At 36.7% G+C, this 19,306-nt stretch overlaps 2 protein-coding genes across 6 annotated transcripts in view; both read right to left on the reverse strand.

Annotated features, from left to right (window-relative positions):
* Vcpkmt (valosin containing protein lysine methyltransferase) overlaps positions 1–16,273 on the reverse strand; it is a 36,433-nt gene extending 20,160 nt beyond the window's left edge. The window contains exons 1-6 of one of the 5 annotated variants that reach the window (XM_026391055.2): positions 15,987–16,273; positions 15,781–15,891; positions 15,542–15,614; positions 14,170–14,289; positions 12,616–12,720; positions 8,483–9,549 (exon numbers count right to left, since the gene is read on the reverse strand). In XM_026391055.2, coding sequence (XP_026246840.1) covers positions 9,535–9,549; positions 12,616–12,720; positions 14,170–14,289; positions 15,542–15,614; positions 15,781–15,891; positions 15,987–16,252 — 690 coding nt within the window. In that variant the 5' untranslated portion in view covers positions 16,253–16,273 and the 3' untranslated portion in view covers positions 8,483–9,534. Of the gene's footprint in view, positions 1–8,482; positions 9,550–12,615; positions 12,767–14,169; positions 14,290–15,541; positions 15,615–15,780; positions 15,892–15,986 lie in introns of those variants that run through there. The other 4 variants (XM_077799852.1, XM_026391059.1, XM_026391058.2 and 1 more) reach the window with 4 other exon arrangements.
* Positions 16,274–16,777: 504 nt separating this feature from the next.
* Positions 16,778–19,306, reverse strand: part of Sos2 (SOS Ras/Rho guanine nucleotide exchange factor 2) — a 93,970-nt gene continuing 91,441 nt past the window's right edge. The window contains exon 23 of the mRNA XM_026391068.2: positions 16,778–18,609. Within this exon, the coding sequence (XP_026246853.1) occupies positions 18,115–18,609 (495 nt within the window). The 3' untranslated portion in view covers positions 16,778–18,114. The remainder of the gene's footprint in view (positions 18,610–19,306) is intronic.

Raw genomic sequence — 19,306 nt, forward strand, 5'->3', positions numbered from 1 at the left:
CATTACTCCCTCAAACCTAGTTATTATATGACTATTACACATATCTAATCAGGTTTGCAGTGTGTGGTTGCTCAGGCTGGGTACTGCAAAGAGCACCATTGAGAGGGGATGTCATTCACACAGGAGACATTGTTATTGTTTTGAAGTTAAAGCAAAAAAATTCAAGTTATAACTGTTGACTCCAAAGTTGTATGATTGTGTACATAACAATTTTCTGGCAGAAGGCAATAAAATCTGTAGTTCTCATAAACTTACCACATTACAACATGAAGTTTTAAGGAAAAGGGTCTCTTTGTGATGTGTACCAAGGTGCTATGTGGACTGAAGAGCCTTGACTCCATCAGGATGCTCTATGGACACCTATCTGACTTGCAACATCTTAGTCTAGCTCTATGATAATTCCTGAAACCATCCCTTCCCCTCAATTCCTACTGCTACTGCCTGAGTGCAGACTCCACTTTCCCTGTCTCTTGTCTGGCCATGGTTAATGCTTCCTTCCAGATCTTTTTATGACATATCTAATCCTATCTAGTCCACCCTTCCTACTGTTGTCAGAATGATTTTTCTACAATAATTTGACCAGGTGACTTCTCTGCTTAAAGTATTTAAATACTTTCTTATTGCTTACAGAATTCAATTTACACTTCTACATATGACATATAGGTGTTCCATATTCTTCCCCTGCCCTCGTGCCTACCTATGTGTTACTTCCTCCACAATGATCTAACCACACAGAAACCAAGTTTGATATGCTTGCACTACTTGTCTATAACATTTCACAGGTTTTCCCATGAGTTTCAATTTATCCTTCAAAAATATCAGCACAAGTCTCCTCCATGAACTCTTCCCTTACCATTCAAGTAAAATTGACCATACTTCCTTTGCACTGCCACTATAACTGGTTTATATCTTTATTATTGCAATTATCCCAAAATCACAACGATTTTTTTCCTATGTCTCTCTTATTATGGGTGAATGGACAGTATAAGGATATGGGATGCATCTTATTGATTTATTTATCCCTAATATCCAAGAGAGTGATGTGTATCCCTGATACTTAGCATAGAGCTTGTTGATTGAATTGAATGGAAAAAAAAAAGCATTGAGTTTCAGAGAAGCCATAGAGGGAGGATTTGATAATGAGATAAGGGAAAAGAACCATATTGTGGATTTTATATAAGTTGTTCTAGACTTTTTATACATAGGACCTCAGCTTTGAGTTAAATCTGGAGAAAATGCAACAACAATGAGCTACATTTCATTTGCTGTTTGTTCATTTATGTAAGTATTCTGAAAGGTCTCCAGAAACTTCTCTGCTAAGTTCTGCCCTCTGAAGCCTCCAAAAGTCTGCCACACTGGGCTCTTCATGTTTTCACAAGTGGACTACTTCTCTTTTTTGGTACATTCTGCTGTGAATTCCAAACCAGTAATGTCCTAAACATTATTGATGTCAAACAGGATTTTTTTTTTTTTTTTAATGAGAGTAACCTCTTGGGCTGGGGATGTGGCTCAAGCGGTAGCGCGCTCGCCTGGCATGCATGCGGCCCGGGTTCGATCCTCAGCACCACATACCAACAAAGATGTTGTGTCCGCCGAGAACTAAAAAATGAATATTAAAAATTCTCTCTCTCTCTCTCTCTCTCTCACTCTCTCTTTAAAAAAAAAAAAAAAAAAAGAGAGTAACCTCTTGATTCTTCCCCCCTGTGACTGCTTACTCTTTTCTGTGACAATGGTGGAGTCTAAAAGAGAAAATGAAGAAATCTGGGTGAGCTGGGCCTAGTGGTACATAATTGTAATCCCAGCTATTAGGGAGGCTGCGACAGGAGGATTGCAAGTTCCCGGCCAGCCTCGGCAACTTAGTGAGACTGTATCTCAAAATAAAAAATAAAAAGCCTGGGGGAAAAACTCAGTGGTAGAGCAACCCTGGGTTTAATCCCCAGTACGTCCCCGACCAACAAAATAAATAAATAAATAAATCTGAGACATAAAAGTAAACCACAGGCATACTGCTATTAATTTGGAACTCTTTCTTTTTGACAACTGAAGATTATGTTTTCCTGGATCATGTTATGTGCCGCTTACTTAGGACAGTGTCTTGAGTATCCCTCCAGCTTGCAAGAGTTTACCAGTAGGAAGTCTCAGAATGAGCAGTTGGGAGATTGCCTCCTTCCCTACCTTTGTTCCCATACATTACCTAGCTTAACTATAGTCACAAAGCTAGTCAGTAGATACCATTCTCACTTTACAGAAAGGGAAGCATTCAAAGAGTTTAAATAGCCTAAGGGAATACAGCTAGATTAGGTAGTAATCAAGTGAGGTGCTTTCTTTAGAGAAAAATAGACTATTCAAGCTTGGGTGCATAAACGGAAGGTGATCATATCTAGAACTTAAATGGAACTGTCTTCCAGAGTTAACTGGGAATTCTGTTCCTACCAGCTATACAACACCTCTCCAGTTTGCTCCTGTTCCTTGGAATCCCAGGTTAACAACCAGACACTTATTTTATAAGGGCAGAGAGTAAATAGACTGAATATGGGTATCTAGTACATGCCTGAAAATAAAAAGCAAATTCTGAACAATTAAAAAAAATCCTGTAACAAAATTTAGAAAGACGATAGCTATTTTACAAGAACATCATTATACTTACATCAATAAATGTCACTGAAATCCAAAAACATTCTCTGGTTAAACATTTATTACTTGTGAGAATGTTCAACTTGTTTGTCCTGTTTGTAAGTTTCTAGATATCAGTCCTGTGTTCTATTGCATGAAATTATTCTTTACACTTGTTCTGAATGCTAAGTGTAAAGCTTCCCATTTAAGCTTTGGATAAATCATGCTATTCTTATTTAGATCACTTTAATATGAAACTGTTCTATACATGCAGTACAAACAGATTTTCAGAACACATTATTTTGGGGGTGGGGGAGGTTAACTGGGCTTTAACCCAGGGGCACTTTACCATTGAGCTATATCCCTAACCCTTTTTTATTTTTTGAGATGGGTTCACTAAGTTGCTGAAGCTGGCCTTGAACTTGCCATCCTCTGCCTCAGCCTTCTGAGCCAGTGGGATTATAGGTGTGCACCACTGCACCCAGTTCAGAACACATTCTTTAAAAGAACAAGATCGAGTATTGAATGTAGATATACAGTATTGTTGGTACTTTAACTTAACTCTGGCAATGATTTATCTAAGCAATAATGAGCCAATCTATGGGCCTGGAATTTAAGTAGATTAACAAATGAGTTAACCTTCTAAAAATTACTGAAGATTTCAAAGTACTTGGGCTGGGGTTGAAGCTCAGCAGTACAGCATTCGCCTAGCATGTACGAGGCACTGGGTTTGATCCTCAGAACCACATTAAAAATAAATAAATAAAAATAAAGATTAAAAAAAAAGAAAGAAAGTACTGACCCATCAAGAGTTTAATCAACTGCCAGGGGTAGCTCAATAGAACTAATAACCTGAAAGAAATTTGTTAACTACTCATTTATGTCTTGAGCTGTATCTAGCAATGTTTTCAACCTTTCGAATATTAAAAAATGTGAATTGATTCTTTATCAAAAGAAGTTAATAGATGTAATAAGATTTTTAAAAATTAAGACCAGCTGTTTAGTATTCACAATGATCTTTTCTATCAGTAGATAATAAAAAGGCTTGAAAGTTTAATATGTAATAGAGCATATGTGTTACTTAACACTGCAGAGCAATTTAAGTTTTCTCATGTTGTCTGTTGATAGGTAGCTTCAGGAATTAGTTAAGACTTTGCATCCTATCACATACTTATTACACACACAGTAAAAGACCATTCATCCGAAAGCAACTGCTATGAAGCTCCTTTATAGTTAATACAATAGCTAAACTCTGAAAATATTGTTATATAGACCTTAGAAATATGACCTTCTGCTGTACTTTAATTACTTGCTACCTAACTGCTCTCAGGTTTAACAGAGATAAGAACTAGAAGGCAGAATTGGCTAAGGGTTGGGGTCAATAGAATGTTAATCTTGAAGCTCCAGCCAGCACACCCCGACTCCCTATTTAAAGAAGGTAATTTCTTTCTTTCTTTTTTTTTTTAAATATTTATTCTTAAGTTTTAGGTGGACACAATATCTTTATTTTACATTATATGGTGCTGAGGATTGAACCCAGTGCCTCGTGCATGCTAGGCGAGCACTCTACCACTGAGCCACAACCCCAGCCCCTAAAGAAGGTAATTTCTTTGGTCTTGGCTTTTGAATGCTCATGGCACTTGCTTTAAAATTGTAAAAAAAAAAAAATTAAGGGTAAACAATGATTTTTTTCTACCATATTTTCCTCTTTCTAAAACTGCATACTTGTTCAAATAACTGTATGGTGGAACAGTGTTCTCAATCTTCTTCTATCCCAGTTGCCTCTCCTAACAGAAAGGAATGTTTACATGCATCCTATATTCTGAAAAAGATGCCCAGATTTCACACTGCAACAAATAAAATCAATTGGCATTTTCCAAATTCTCCCTGTAATTGTACCCCTACTCTAATCACATTTATTGAACTTACTGTGTGCTAAGTATCTTCATGGACTACATGTATTAAACTAATTTAACCCCCATGGCATTGCATGATATAGATACTATTATGATCCTCAACTTACACATGAGGAAAATAAGGCACAGAGAGTTTAAGTAAGTTTCCCTAGCTAACACAGCTAGTAAATGGAAGAACTGGGATTCAAATCCAGATAATCTGGTCTTAGGGCCTACCCTCTGCCATGCAGTTTTCAGAATGCATATGAGAAAAAGATTATCATGCAGATAACTCAATATAGCATATTTTAAATCTATTATTTGCAAACTATCATATCTTGCTATTAGTAGTAAATTACTTAAGAGTATCTCACAATTGATGAATACTTCCTAGGTATTTACAGAACTCCATCAACACATGAGAACTTAAGACAGTGTCTTAACTCTAATTCCTGATAGTTAAACTTAACTATTGGAAATAGTTTGAAAATCTTACTGCTTTTCTATCTAAAATAATGAAAAGTAAAAACATTTCATTTTCCATTGCTTACTTTTCAGTAAGCTTTGTTGGCACATTTTTCCCCCTGTATTTGTATTAGGTCTCTATGGTATAAAAACTGGATATTCTACTTTTATAATATTTGTTATCAAACAAATCAAAAATACTTTCAAATCCCAATGTTTCTTAAGGAGAAAAATCCCAAAAGGCAAATAGCTGACCTAAGATTATAGGATTGTGAGATAACCAAAGACAGAGCTTCAGTCTTTTGATGTAAAAGTGCTACTCTAATGAGAAAGGAACACTGATTTGAAAAACTAATTAAAATTAATTAGAAGTTTCAAATCCTCAGATGTAAAACCATGTATTATGTAAAAGGTATTTTCAAGGTGAATTTAATTTTCAAAGGTTCACTCGAACTAATTTAGCCTCTTAAATGCCTGTATATCTGGGAAGCTGAGGCAGGAGGATCACAAGTTCAAAGCCAGCCTCAGCAACTTAGCAAGGTCCTAAGCAACTCGGAGAGACCCTGTCTATAAATAAAATACAAGAAAGGGCTGGGGATGTGGCTCAGTGGTTGAGTGCCCCTGGGTTCAATCCCCAGAACAACAACAACAACAACAAAAGTATGTATCCCTCTTACAGATGATATCAGTAGCAGATAAAATGTTTAATGAATTGTAATTCATGTACCTTTATGAAAGACATTCAAACGTATCAAAATGAAACAAAAATAGAGGCTTGGGTGGTAGCTCAGTTGTAGAGCTAGCATAGCTAGCATAGCTAGCATATGTGAGGCACTGGGTTTGATTCTCAGTACCACTCTTTTTGAGCTGTTATTTTCCTTCACAATCAAAACCCAACTGTTATTGATAAATTCTTTTCTTTTTGATGATTAAAAAAAATAATAATAAAAATAAAAATAAAAAAATAAATAAAATAAAGGTATTCTGTCCATCTACAACTAAAATAAACACACACACACACACACACACACACCCCAAATACAATTTTATAAGAAAATGATCCAGTTTTACTTGCATCATGTTTTCTTCTGAAAGGAGCTCATAATAGGCTTATTTAAAAAAAAACAAATTTAGTTCACCTTAAAAATCTAAGTGTGATTAATTCAAAATAGATTCTATTTTTACAACTTCCTTCCTATAAACTGTTAAAGACAAAGAGAAGTAATGCCATCTACAGGGAACCTTCAGAACAACAGTTATACTTCTATGACCCACACTCTTTAATATCCAAAATCTAAGTTAATATCATATGTAACGTCACTGAACAAGGAAATTTTCAAGGAAAGGGGTAAAAGAATTGAAAAGGTGTGTGATATAAAAAAAAAATCCCACTAACATTATGGATTATCAATACTTCTTAAAAGTAACCTAACTTCAAATTCACCTAACATGATTCACAGACACTTGGTTAGAAACTGCAGCAGGTTAAGATGCAAAGCTATACAACCTCAAAGGTCTTTAAAGTTATAGCTAGTAGAAAGACTCAAGTCTTTGGAGAATAAACCTGTGACAGTTTTCTATTTCCAACTATTGGATCACCCTTTCCTCTTGAGTAGCATCACCTTCACCTTCTTGGCTAAATTCTCTAAATTTTTAGGCATTTTAATAGTCCATTTCACTTTCTAAAGCTCATTCCTATTTTTAAGCCTCCTGTTTCATAGACAATTATACATCAAAGTTTTTCCTCTTTATGCAGCATATGCCTACTCTAACCACAGATGATTTCATTTTTATATACTTCTCTCTGCTGTCTTCCCCGGCTAAAAGAGGTTTCCTTATTGCAATGGTTTCATTTAGGCTAAATTTTAAAACTATCTGGAGTCCTTTAGCAACAATACCACACCTCTAACTTCCTTGGATTGGGATGGGGCTTGAGTATGGATTTTGTGGCTTTCAATTTTACAAGTGATCTCTCATGCAACCTGGTTTGAGAAATAATGCCTTACTGTGGATTGTAGCCCTTTCCCTAATTGGCTCCAACAGCACTCTTAAGTGGTTTATGGGTTCCAATGTGCACAGTGGCAACCCCCCTTGCCCTCTTGGCTTGTTCTTGAGCTGTTTCCCCAGTCACTAGCTGTGCCTTGAGACGGACAGTTAGCTATATGGTAGCTGACCCCCAGGTAGTGGCATCATACCTCATTCATTTGCTGCAGCTAACCCCCACCCCCAACTTATGCTGTTGTAGAAGCTCACGGATCAATTCTGGATCAATCCTCAGGCTGACAGAGTCCAACTGTTACACAGTGCCCACATCACCCCTCCAATTCTGTCTCCATGCCCTGGAATAAAACAACTGAGTTAATCTGGATAAATCCAAACAGAGGAGAAAATGTTGGTCTTCCCTTGTTACAATCATCTTGAATCTTGAGTATTGCCTCAGGCATCCTTCCTATGGTTTCTGAGTGCAGATACATTGTTCCCTCCCCGACACAATAGAGAATCCAAAGGACTAAACCTCATTCCCAAAACTGTATTCCTCCAAGAGGGAAATTCTCCCAAGGCTTCCATGGTAGTTGGTGATAGAGCAAGTTCCTTCAATTGGTAGCCCTCAGTAAGCTCTCTACAGTAAGCTCTCTGCAGTACTCATTGGTACTGACACTAGTGGCTATTTGATCTTGTGGAACTGGCATGTTGTGATGCCAATGTTGATATTCCAGAATGGGATGGGGGAAATCCCATTTGATTTTGTTACAAATCACTTTTATTGTCAGTGCCTTAGGTAAGTTCCCCAGAAACAGAATGAGATGAAAGTATGCAAGTGATTTATTATGCAAGTGATAAGTAAAGGGGTGGTACTAGCAAGGCAGGGAAGGCAAGCAGAGATGATTTCAGCAAATTTGTGTAGAAACTGACTTCAGTCTGATTCACTCAGAAAGTTTTAGACTATAAATAGCACCTTTCTGAGATAAAGGAACTGGGCTTTCATATAGTAAATCTATGGGTACACTTCAGGCCAAAGACTCACAAACACTATAAATTAAAAACCACAGTGAAGAAAGGAGGGCATAAAAATTGGAAGATGAAAAGTGATGTGAGAAATCCAGCTAGACTACTACAGTCAATGTCAAGTTTATCTTCACAATTCCATAATGTTTTGGAACAAGCCAGAAAGTTGTCATTTGTCCTAAGACCTCACTAATAATAGATAGTGCTATCTGTAACTACCAAAAGCATCACACATTTAGGTTACACGAACTGCCTAGGGGAAAAAAGTGCTCAATGAAATGCTGGGGCAATATGAACAAAGTATTTTGACAAAGAACAAAGCAAACTTTAAAGTAAGCCTGAAAGGAGAGAACTATTTCCTTTGCTTTGATCCTCAAAATCTCTAAACAGGGCTGTTTTTGCTCTTTCTGGAAGGCAGTCACCTGCTTTAGATGTTTATTTTCTTTAAAGCTATTTCTGAAACATTCACAAAGGCACAGGGTCTCAAAATCAATGTTTATTTTAACACATAAAATGTGACATCTAGCACCAATGCCGGTAAATACCAGAATTCCATCTGGTCACCACTCTGGAACCAGTGTAATGGAAGTCCTTGACATTCAGTCCATGTGTGCTGAAGATTATCATAACACGAAATAGAAATGACACAGCATAAAAATAATTTGATAGATATGTATAGAACTACATTTGTAGTTACTCAATAATCTTTTACTGTTTCATGTAAACAAGTTAACTTAATACCAGTGTTTTTAAACCAGATTTTCCTGGAAGACAATCACAAAGAAAAATGCATGAGCTATACCAGTGCATAACCCTGAAACTGGGCTTTCCATTCTCACTCCATTCCCAAATGAAAAATTTTGTAAAGGTACCTTTTGTTTCCCTAATCTCTTATTTTTTCTTCTTTGTAACTAATTATAATATTGTTCACTATTTAGAGTACTTACATATTTATTTGAAAAGAATAAAACTTTGGTAAATGTAAGTATGCAAGACAATAGTTTTGTTTTGTTTTTTTAAGTAAAAGGACAATTAAGCATTAAAGATACCATATGAAGCAAAAGACAAAACTATTGCCTAATTATGTAAAAGTGAAATATTTAAAATTTACTTATTCCCAAGACAAACTAAGGTTTACTGGTTTGAATTTAGAACATTATTCGATAGTGATATACTTCTAAAAATTGCATCAGTTTACCTCTAGTTTCCTGAAAATGTGTCAAATCAACCATGTTGCTTCACTATTTACTTTTGGCAGATTTTAGCCTAATCCTAATACCAGTTTTTATTTGAGTAACTGATCTCAATATTTCTTTTAAGCAGAACTTAATGCTGAGGCTAAGTAAATCTAAGATGGATTTCAGGCCCACTGGAAGGCAGGCAGTCATTTTTCATATTGCAGGCAGACCATGGTGGTTGTCATCCATATATCAGACCTCTAAGGACATGCTGGAAAAATCTGTAAACACAATCTTCCCATGCTGTATTCACATGCTTCATTCACATCTTTAGCTTACCCAGGTTGTTAGAGGTTTGGGTAAGATGACTAAAAGTTTCATGATGGCAATTTCTATAAGAAAAAAAAAAAAAGTTCACCAACTATTTATGGAGTACTTAATACTAGGCAATCTGCCCAGCACTGGCTAAATGAAAGTCAAATGAATAACCAAGTATAATGTTTAGAAAGTTTTAAGCTGACACATGTTAAAGCTGCAAACAACTAAGGAAAAAAAAAGATATACTGGACATTATCAAAATTCAAAACCTTTTTGCTATAAAAGACATAATACCAAAACAAGAAAGACAACCTGCAGAATAGGAGAGAGTATTTTGCAAATTGAACATCTGATGTTCAGTATCCAAAATGTAAAGAACTCTTAGACTTAATGAAAAGACAAATAACTCAATTTGAAAATGGGTCAATGATATCTTGTCAAGTGAGACAAGATATTCAACATCTTTAATCTTTAGTTATTAAGGAAATGAAAATAAAAAACATAAGATCTGCCGGGGGCAGTGGCGCATGCCTGTAATCCCAGCAGCTCAGGAGACAGATAGGAGAACTGCAAGTTTAAAGCCAGCCTCAGCAACAGCGAGGTGGTAAGCAACTCAATGAGACCCTGTCTCTAAATAAAATGCAAAATAGAGTTGTGGATGTGGCTCAGTGGCTGAGTGCCCCTGAGTTCAATCCCAAGCACACCCCCGCCCCCACAAACAAACAAACACAAGATCCTATTTCACACCTCCTAAGATGGCTGTAGTTAAAACGATGGACAATGGTTTAGGAATACAGTTTGTCAATTCCTTAAAAAGTTAAACACAGAGTTCCCATATAACCAAGCAATACCACTCCAGGCATATACCTAAGAGATCTGAAAAGATGCTCACACTAAAAAAACTTCTACATAAATGTTCACAGCAACACCACTCATTACAGCTAAAGACTGAAAAAGTAAAATGCCACCAAATGATGAATGGATGGACAAGATGTACACATTCATACAAATAAATATCCTTTAGACATAGAGTAAAAGCATGCCACAATATGGATGAACCTTGAAAACACTGTGTTGAGTAAAGAGGCTAGACGTAAGAGACCATATAATGTGAATAATTCATGACATGAGCACAATAGGCAGATACATAGAAATAGAGGTTAGTGACTGCCAGGGGCTAGAGACTGGGGAGAAATGAGTGACTGCTAATGGTATGGAGTTTCTTTTGAGAAAGATGAAAACTTTGTTCTGTGAATATATTTACACTGAATTGTATACTTCAAAAAGGTGAATTTCATGGTATGGGAATTATTATCAATTAAAAAAAAAATGAAGCAAGGCATGGTGGCACACTCCTGTAATCCAAGCAGCTTAGGAGGCTGGGGCAACAGAAGGACTGTGAGTTCAATGCCAGCCTCAGTAACAGCGAGGTGCTAAGCAACTCAGTGAGACCCTGTCTCTACATAAAATACAAAATAGGGCTGGGGATGTGGCTCAGTAGTTGAGTGCCCCTGAGTTCAATCCCTGGTACCAAAAAAAATAAAATAAAATAAAATAAAAAGTTTATATTTAGGAACCCAAAATCTTTATGCCTCAAAAAATTTCTTCTTGTAAAACTGTATAATGCTTTAGTTAAAACTGAATCCCTTAGCTGGCTGTGATGATGCAATTCCAGTGACTTGGAAGGCTGAGGCAGGAGGATCACAAGTTTGCAGTCAGCCTGAGCAACTTGATGAGACCATGTCTCCCCCAAAAAAAAAAAAAAAAAAAAAAAAAAAAAGACTAGTAGCTCAGCACATCTGTCTGGGTTCAATCCCCAGTACCAAAATAAAAAACTGGATACTTTAAGGTATAAAACATTTTAAAATTTTTGTCACATTTATAAAAGGTGCTGGAGTTACAAAATAGATGAGATACAGTTGTACAAGTTAAAAACTGTAGGTGTCACAGATGCAACTTGCATAAAATGTGATTGTTATATCATGTAAAGGAAGCACCAAACAAGGGGAACAAAAATGAATTCTAGGGCTGGGGTTGCGGCTCAGGGGTAGAGCGCTAGCCTCAGATATGCAAGGCCCTGGGTTCAATCCTCAGCACCACATAAAAATAAATAAAATAAAGGTATTATGTATAACTAAAAAAAATAAATTCTATTTAATTAGGTGCATTTTTCTTTAATAAACAGATCTAATTTTTTTTTTTTTAAAGAGAGAGTGAGAGAGAGAGAGAATTTTTAAATATTTATTTTTTAGTTCTCGGCGGACACAACATCTTTGTTTGTATGTGGTGCTGAGGATCGAACCCAGGCTGCACACATGCCAGGTAAGCGCGTTACCGCTTGAGCCACATCCTCAGCCCCAGATCTGTCTGATTACATTTTACTTTGTTAAAAATAATTTGAATGACTGGAGAAAGTTCACAAAAGTATGAACTGGCATTTTAAAATCTGAGTTAAGAGAAACTACAATATAAAGAGCTAAGTCACTTGTCTGGGATAATGCCCAATGCTATAGTCTGAATTAGTGTCTCCAAAAGGCCCATATATTAAAGGAGGAAGTGAAATCTTTCGAGATGAAACCTTGTGGGGGAGGTCTTCTGGTCATCGGGGATGTGTTTTCCATAGGACTCTGCCCTTTCCTCTTTCTTTCCTTTTCCTTCCCAGCTATGAGGTGATTGGGCTTTCTCTGTCATGACATACTGCCTTGTCATAAGGCAATGGAGCTAAAGGATTACAGACTAGAAATGTGAGCCAAAATAAACTTTTCCTCTTTTTAAGTTGTTACCTGAGGCATTGTTACATTAACTGCTGCTTACTAACACATCCCATTACAAAGCTATATAAAAAAAAGCCTGCTGCGCTGGAGGTTTAGTTGAGTGGTAGAGTGCTTCCTTCCACATGCAAGACCCTGACTTCAATCCCCAGCACAGCATGAAAGAAAACAAAAAGCCTGCCTTACTTAGAACAAGAACCAAAGGCAAGACAGATAAGTGATCTTAATCCTGAGTCAATGCCTGAGTTCAATGAAGAGTCATAGCTGTTTTACCACATCAAAATCAAGGCCTTGACCACACACAAGCCCAGAAACAGTGACCAGATGATGAAATATCCTCAGAAGATGAAGAACTGGGAATGTACTTACTGATTTTTTCTTTCTGATGTATATAATATGAATATCTTCACTTCGATACTCTTCATCATGTTTTTCCAAGGGAATTTTTTCAAAATCAAAGTCTAGCTGAAGCAGCTATAAATTTAACAGATATACTTTAAACTCAATAATATGAACAGACCTGTGATAAAGAAGGTACAATGGTGGTTATCTTTGTAGGAATACTGACTAGGAAGGGGCACTGTGGAAACCTTCTGAGGTCTTAGAAATGTATATTTTTATGCTGGGTAGTAATTATGTGGCTGAGTGCTTGATATATATGCATTTAACTATGTTTTACCTCAATAAAAATTATTTTAACTATATAAAAAATTAATTAAGAGTCCCAAAAGCTCAGTAACATTCTTCATATTCAGGAAAAACATGAAGGCTGGGGCTGTAGCTCAGTGGCAGAACACTTGCCTAGCATGTGTGAGGAACTGGGTTCAATCCTTAGCACTGATAAAAAAATAAATAAAAATACATCTACATCTATTACTACAAAAAAAAAGAAGAAATTAAAAAAAAATTTATCATATATTATCTGAGGCAGTCATATTCTTGCTTTCTCATTAAACCAAAGCAGTCCGTCAGCAGACAAAAGTTGCAGAGCTATACAGATATACAAAAAGATTTACTTGTAATGGGATGAATTTTTGCCCATAAAAAGGGCCTGGGGTCACCACTGGGGGAAAAAGAGTAAAAGATACATAAGATGTTATGTACTGGGTGCGGTGGGGCATGCCTGTAATCTCAGGAGACCAATACAGGAGGATCTCAACAAGTTCAAAACCAGCCTCAGCAATGGCAACAGGTTAAGCGGCTCAATGAGACCCTATCTCTAAATAAAATACATAACAGGGCTGTGGATGTGGCTCAGTGGTTGAGTGCCCCTGAGTTCAATCCCCTGTACCAAAAATAGCTATGTATTACATTTGCAACTTCCTGTGAATCTTTCTGACTATTAATTAAGTCCCTAAAAACAGGTATGTAGGTCAGAGGTTTCATAAAAATGTAGAGAAAAACAGAGAAGTACAAATTTATCACCTCCTCATTTCTATCATGAATTCTCTTTTTAAAAATATTTATTCTTAAGTTTTAGGTGCACACAATATCTTTATTTTAATATGGTGCTGAGGATGGAACCCAGTGCCTCATGCATGCTAGGCGAGCACTCTACCACTGAGCCACAACCCCAGCCCCTCTATCATGAATTCTCTAAAAGCAATATATGTATCACTGATATGTTCCCCAAAGCCAACAATTAAGAAATATTAAGAACTTTCTCAGAAAAGACAGTGTCACCATTATTATTTTACACGGTTCTGTAGATACAGTATCAACTAATTAGACAAAAAATAAAGGATGAGAATAGAAAATGGGGGTAGGCTTTGTGGAATAGTGGATTTTAAAGAGTTCCCTACTGGCTGGATTCATACAAACAGATTGTCCAAACCTCCAAAATTGCCATAAAATACTAGATTAGTCACATATAGCCTCCCTGAAGGGTACTCACTACAAAGATAGATCTTTTATAGTCCTTACCTCAAAATATTTTTTCTCAATTTCTGGATTTTTCCCCATTGTACGTTGTTCATAGCAACATATGATACAAGTTTCAGATCCACTGAGATCTTTCAGTGTTTTCAGCAATGGTTCCAAAGACTATAATAGAAAAACGTATTTCATGACTTCAAAAATTTTCTATTAAGAGGAGGTTAGGGAAGTAAAAGGATTAATTCCCCTATTATTCATTTTTTAATCAATACAACAAAGTACATGTAGTTAACGTTTTCTAACAATGATTGGTAAACTCCTCTTAATAATTAATTATTGGCCTGGGTGGTGGCTCAGTGGTAGAGCACTTGCTTAGCATGTATGAGGCACTGGGTTCGATTCTCAGCACCGCATCAAAATAAATGAATAAAATAAAGTCCATCAACTTAACTTGAACATGGGTTGGCTCAATGCTCATTATTTTAAATATAAATGATACCCACAATGCTATCATACACCAATATTTAAAGAAAAATATTGCAGTGGCATATGCCTGTAATCCCAGCAGTTTGGGAGATTGAGACAAAAGGATCCTGGGTTCAAAGCCAGCCTCAGCAATAGCAAGGAGCTAAGCAACTCAATGAGACCCTGTCTCTAAATAAAATACAAAATAGGGCTGGGAATATGGCTTAGTTGGTCATGTGCCCCTTAGTTCAATCCCTAGTTCCAAAAAAAGAAAAGAAAAATATTTGGTCTAGTAAATCTTGCCACAAAACCATGAATTTTTTAAAAAATGCAACTTAATTCTCCTGGTTAAACATTTCATTGGGAACAACTAAGGGCAGGGGTGGGAGGCTAAGGGGTGATTTTAGGGCTGGGGATGTAGCTCAGTAGTAGAGCACTCACATGTGTAAGGCCCTGGATTTGATCTCCAGCCCCCTAATGTCTGCCACGCCCAAGAAAGGTTTTTTTTTTTTTTTTTTAATTTTTAATATTTATTTTTTAGTTTCTGGCGGACACAACATCTTTGTTGGTATGTGGTGCTGAGGATCGAACCCGGGCCGCACGCATGCCAGGCAAACGCACTACCGCTTGAGCCACATCCCCAGCCCTTTTTTTTTTTTTTTTAAAAAAAAAGGTTATCATAGCTTTTCATAACAGATCCAAGTGGTAAAATCCTTTAAAACTTTTGAAGAAGCCTCTAATAAAATGCATATAACACTCTTCTAAACATGATTTGTAGGTATATATGAATGTATATACATAGTCTCTTGTGACTTTTGTTTTATTTTTGCTACAACCATCTATCAACCATAGACAAATATCCTGAATTCAGAGATGTTAAAATGTGAAGAAATGTAGTTTCAGAATACAAAAAACAGTTAATAGATTAGAGAGATTTCACTCACTGAACATTTACCTCCTCGTAGTATATGCAGTCAGCCATCAGTATGTAGTCTGGTGGAGAAGGAAAGTCTTCTATTTCTTCCCCCCTTCAAAATGTCAAACAAGTATTTTAAACTGTTAATAATTTAAAATACTCTTGCTTTATAAGCAAGAGCCAATAAGTTCATTTCGTATTATCATGGCTTTAATGAGATGCAATTTAAAACAAACTATGAATTGTTATTTTAAAACAAGCTGAAAGGCCATACAAACCATTTCAGTACCTTGGCTTGAACAGAACCAGTGACAAGATGTTTGTTCATATTAATATTCATCTTCAGCAAGTCTTGCAATTCCTCAAGATCGGTGACCACAACATCTGCCCTATAAAATAACATTGATTGAGGGGTAGGCACATGGTGGGTAACTGGCAATATGAGTTTCAAAGCAAAGCGGTGTCCCCTCCCTTCAATTCTTACCCGAGGGTAGCAGCCATGAGTCCCACCGCCCCCGTGCCTGAGCCCAACTCCAGCACCGACCGCCGGCTCAACACATGGGCCCCGTCTCCGGAAAACCCCGGCGTTTCCAAGTATTTAGAGAGCACAATGGCAGCGTCCCAAACAACGCAACCCACACCACCGGAGTCATACTGCTGCAGTCGTAGGGCTGTCCCATCCCGCTTCTCCAGAACTCTCACAAAGCTCCGCAGCGGATCCTCCACCACCGAATCCACAGCAGCCGCCATCTCTGCCAGCTAAAGGGTGCAGCTTGCTTAGTGACGACTCATTTGTGCGCCGCTCACAGGCCAAGCCTTGAGAGGGGCCCGCGCCTCCTAGTGGCGGACTTGGCACCTCGCGCGTGCGCAAGTCAACAAAGCCCAGAAGGCTGCAGCACCTTGGGCGTAACCCAGCACTAACCGCCCTTTTCCCTTCCTTCTCCTGTAAAACGCGCCTGGCTTAAGGAACAGCTAGTTTAAGTCACTTTCCGAGATAAAACTAATATAATCCGCTCTGTGAAAAAACAAAGCAAACACTGGAGCATTTTTACGTGGTTAGAGATTGACTCATACTGTAGTTACCTTAAATCCAGGCAGCTTCCCAGAGCCTACCAAAGGTGTCTATTATCTTTCTCAGGAAGTTTCCAAGTGTGCTCCTAGTTTTTCCGTATGAATGCATAAAAAGGATTGCTGGAAACTTGCAGCTTGCATTTACCAGTTAAAAATTTTTTTAATCCCTCTAAAATTTACATCATATAAATTATTTGGGATTATGTAGTTTTAAGTTGCATGAAATAACTCAATGTGTGCATACATATATCTACAGTACTCTAATATCCCCTTGTTCTTTACAATGAAAACACATTTTTTAAAAAGTCTTTTAAAAATTAAGACTGAGGTGATTTATTAATCTTGTTAAGAACTCTGATACAAAGCACAGTAAAAGGCCACAGACCAGTAAATAAAGAACGTGGCTTTTGGCTACTTTACAACCACTGCTACAGCCTATCACATAACATAATTTTCATCACTTTGAGAGAAGGTATCCAAATGGCAAATAAAAGTTTTACCCACTTCTGATTAAAAAGTTTAATAAAGCATTAAGTATTTGCTGGTTTAAATATTACCAATCTAAAAAAATATTTTTAAAAAATTTCAGTTAACACAAGATTTATAGAGAAAGTCACTAGGTTTTGAAGGCAAGGCAGTTGGTTCCTATGCCATAAGAACTTTTCCTCTGAACCTATGAATTAGTAAAGTAGCAGATTGTATTATAGACCTCAAGTCATTTAAATTTATATAGGTTATTAACATTATCTTTAAATATACAATATAAACAAAACTGTACATACATGGCATATTAACTTTGTTTTCCAAAACAATAGGCAACTTATTAGCTAAAGACGCCATACTCTGCAAAAACAAAAGGCACATCTGAATGAAATACATGCCCTTTTTTTCCTCTATAATTGGGTTATGTATTCTTTGTTTACATTTTGACAAAATAATATACACAGTGCATTCTATTATTTTCATTCCACATTTCATTTTTGTCTTCAGCAGCAAATACTGGCATTTAAGACATGGCATTAAAGAATTTAAGAACAGTGGGTGTTATTCACAATTCTCCTAGATGTAAAAACTACAAGTAAAAACCTTCCAGAAGATGGTCAAAGAGATTTAAAAATCAGTAACACCATACACCTCTATATTTGTGTAAATTCATTACCTTAAAAAAGGCCTCTATTACTCAAATTTGAAAAATTCCACAAAAGCACTATCCCCTTTCAGTGCAATCAAAGTCACTTTAAACCATATTTTAGCAGAGTCTACAGTGCAAATATAAATTCATTATACTGGCCTTTTGGCAGCACTGAGGATCCAAGACAAGGCAATGCAACTGATCACCTGAGGATATTGGTAAAGGACTTTTGTATTTTATCTTTCCAATTCTTAAAAGCTTATTTGATCAGTAGCATTTCTGTAAGAGCATTATTTGTAAAAACAAAAAATAAAAACCAAAAAACTAAAATACTATGCCTTTTTGAATAAATTAAAAAAAAAAACTTTACAAATACTATTCCAGTGTCAATGACTACATATGGCTAAGGTCATTGAGGAGTTTCTGCATTTTCTACCATAGACAGTCTGTACAATGGGGGATGTGAAAACTCTCGCTTGTAAGTCTTTGGTGGAAGTTTTGGTAGGTGAGGGCTTGAATTCTGCCTTGGTGGAACAGGGGGAGCTTGAGGATGAGCAAGACTGTTGTGATAGCATCGACGTGGTACCCTTGGAGAGGGCGTGCTAGGAGGAGTGCTTGGTGAATTTGGACATGTACTAATGTCTCTGAGCCAGTCTGGATCTCTGTGAAGATGTCCCAGTGGAGGTGGCTGAAGATTAAACGGACAGTTTATAAAGTGTTCTGGAGGTCGAAGGGGAACTGGTGGAGGGGTATCAGGAAGAGGATCTCTTGGCGGAGGTGGAGGTGGACTATGCAGAAGTCCATCAAATGCACTGGTAGGAACAGGAACTCTGGGTTTTATCTTTGGGGGAGGAGGCTGTCTTGGTGGAATAGCAGGAGGGTCGTCATCAGATTTCACATTTCCCTTTAAAACAAAAAGTTATATAACTATACTTCTTTTCTCCTGAAAAACTTACAAGGCAATTTTAAAAGTCTGAAAAATTCTTCACACAGAAGAATTTTTTAACTCGACACACAAGTTAAATCCAGAAGCTCAAAGTAAATTAATCTGGTTTAATTATCAGATTTATAAGTACATTACTTCTAGTTTAATCCAGGGCTCTGTTTAATACTTCTACATATGAGATGTTTTAATTGAAGTCTTAGAACATAAAGCTTCAATTTATCTTATCTTGCTTTGTGTTACTATTTCATAAATTTAAGAAATTCATGAATTTTAATTATAATAACAGGTAAGCAAAAATAATATATAGTTTTGTAGATGTGAAAGGACATGATGTTAAGGAGACTTAATGTCCAGCTTCTCCTGATTAAGCATTTACTTCTACTTTTCCCAGTGACACTCAGAACAGTGGATTTCAAAGGGTCATCCAAGGACCAGCAACATCAGTACCAGTAGGGAACTTGTTAGAAAAGCAAATTTTTAAAAAAATTATTTGTTCTTTTTAGTTATACATGAAAGGAGATTATATTTTGAGATATTATACATACATGGAGTATAACTTCCGATTCTTCTGGTTGTACATGATGTGGAGTCATGTATTCATTTATGAGCATAGGAAAGTTATGTCTGATTCATTCTACTGTCTTTCCTATTCCCA

The sequence above is a fragment of the Urocitellus parryii genome, chromosome 6 (assembly GCF_045843805.1).
Source record: "Urocitellus parryii isolate mUroPar1 chromosome 6, mUroPar1.hap1, whole genome shotgun sequence".
NCBI classification, from domain to species: Eukaryota; Metazoa; Chordata; class Mammalia; order Rodentia; family Sciuridae; genus Urocitellus; species Urocitellus parryii.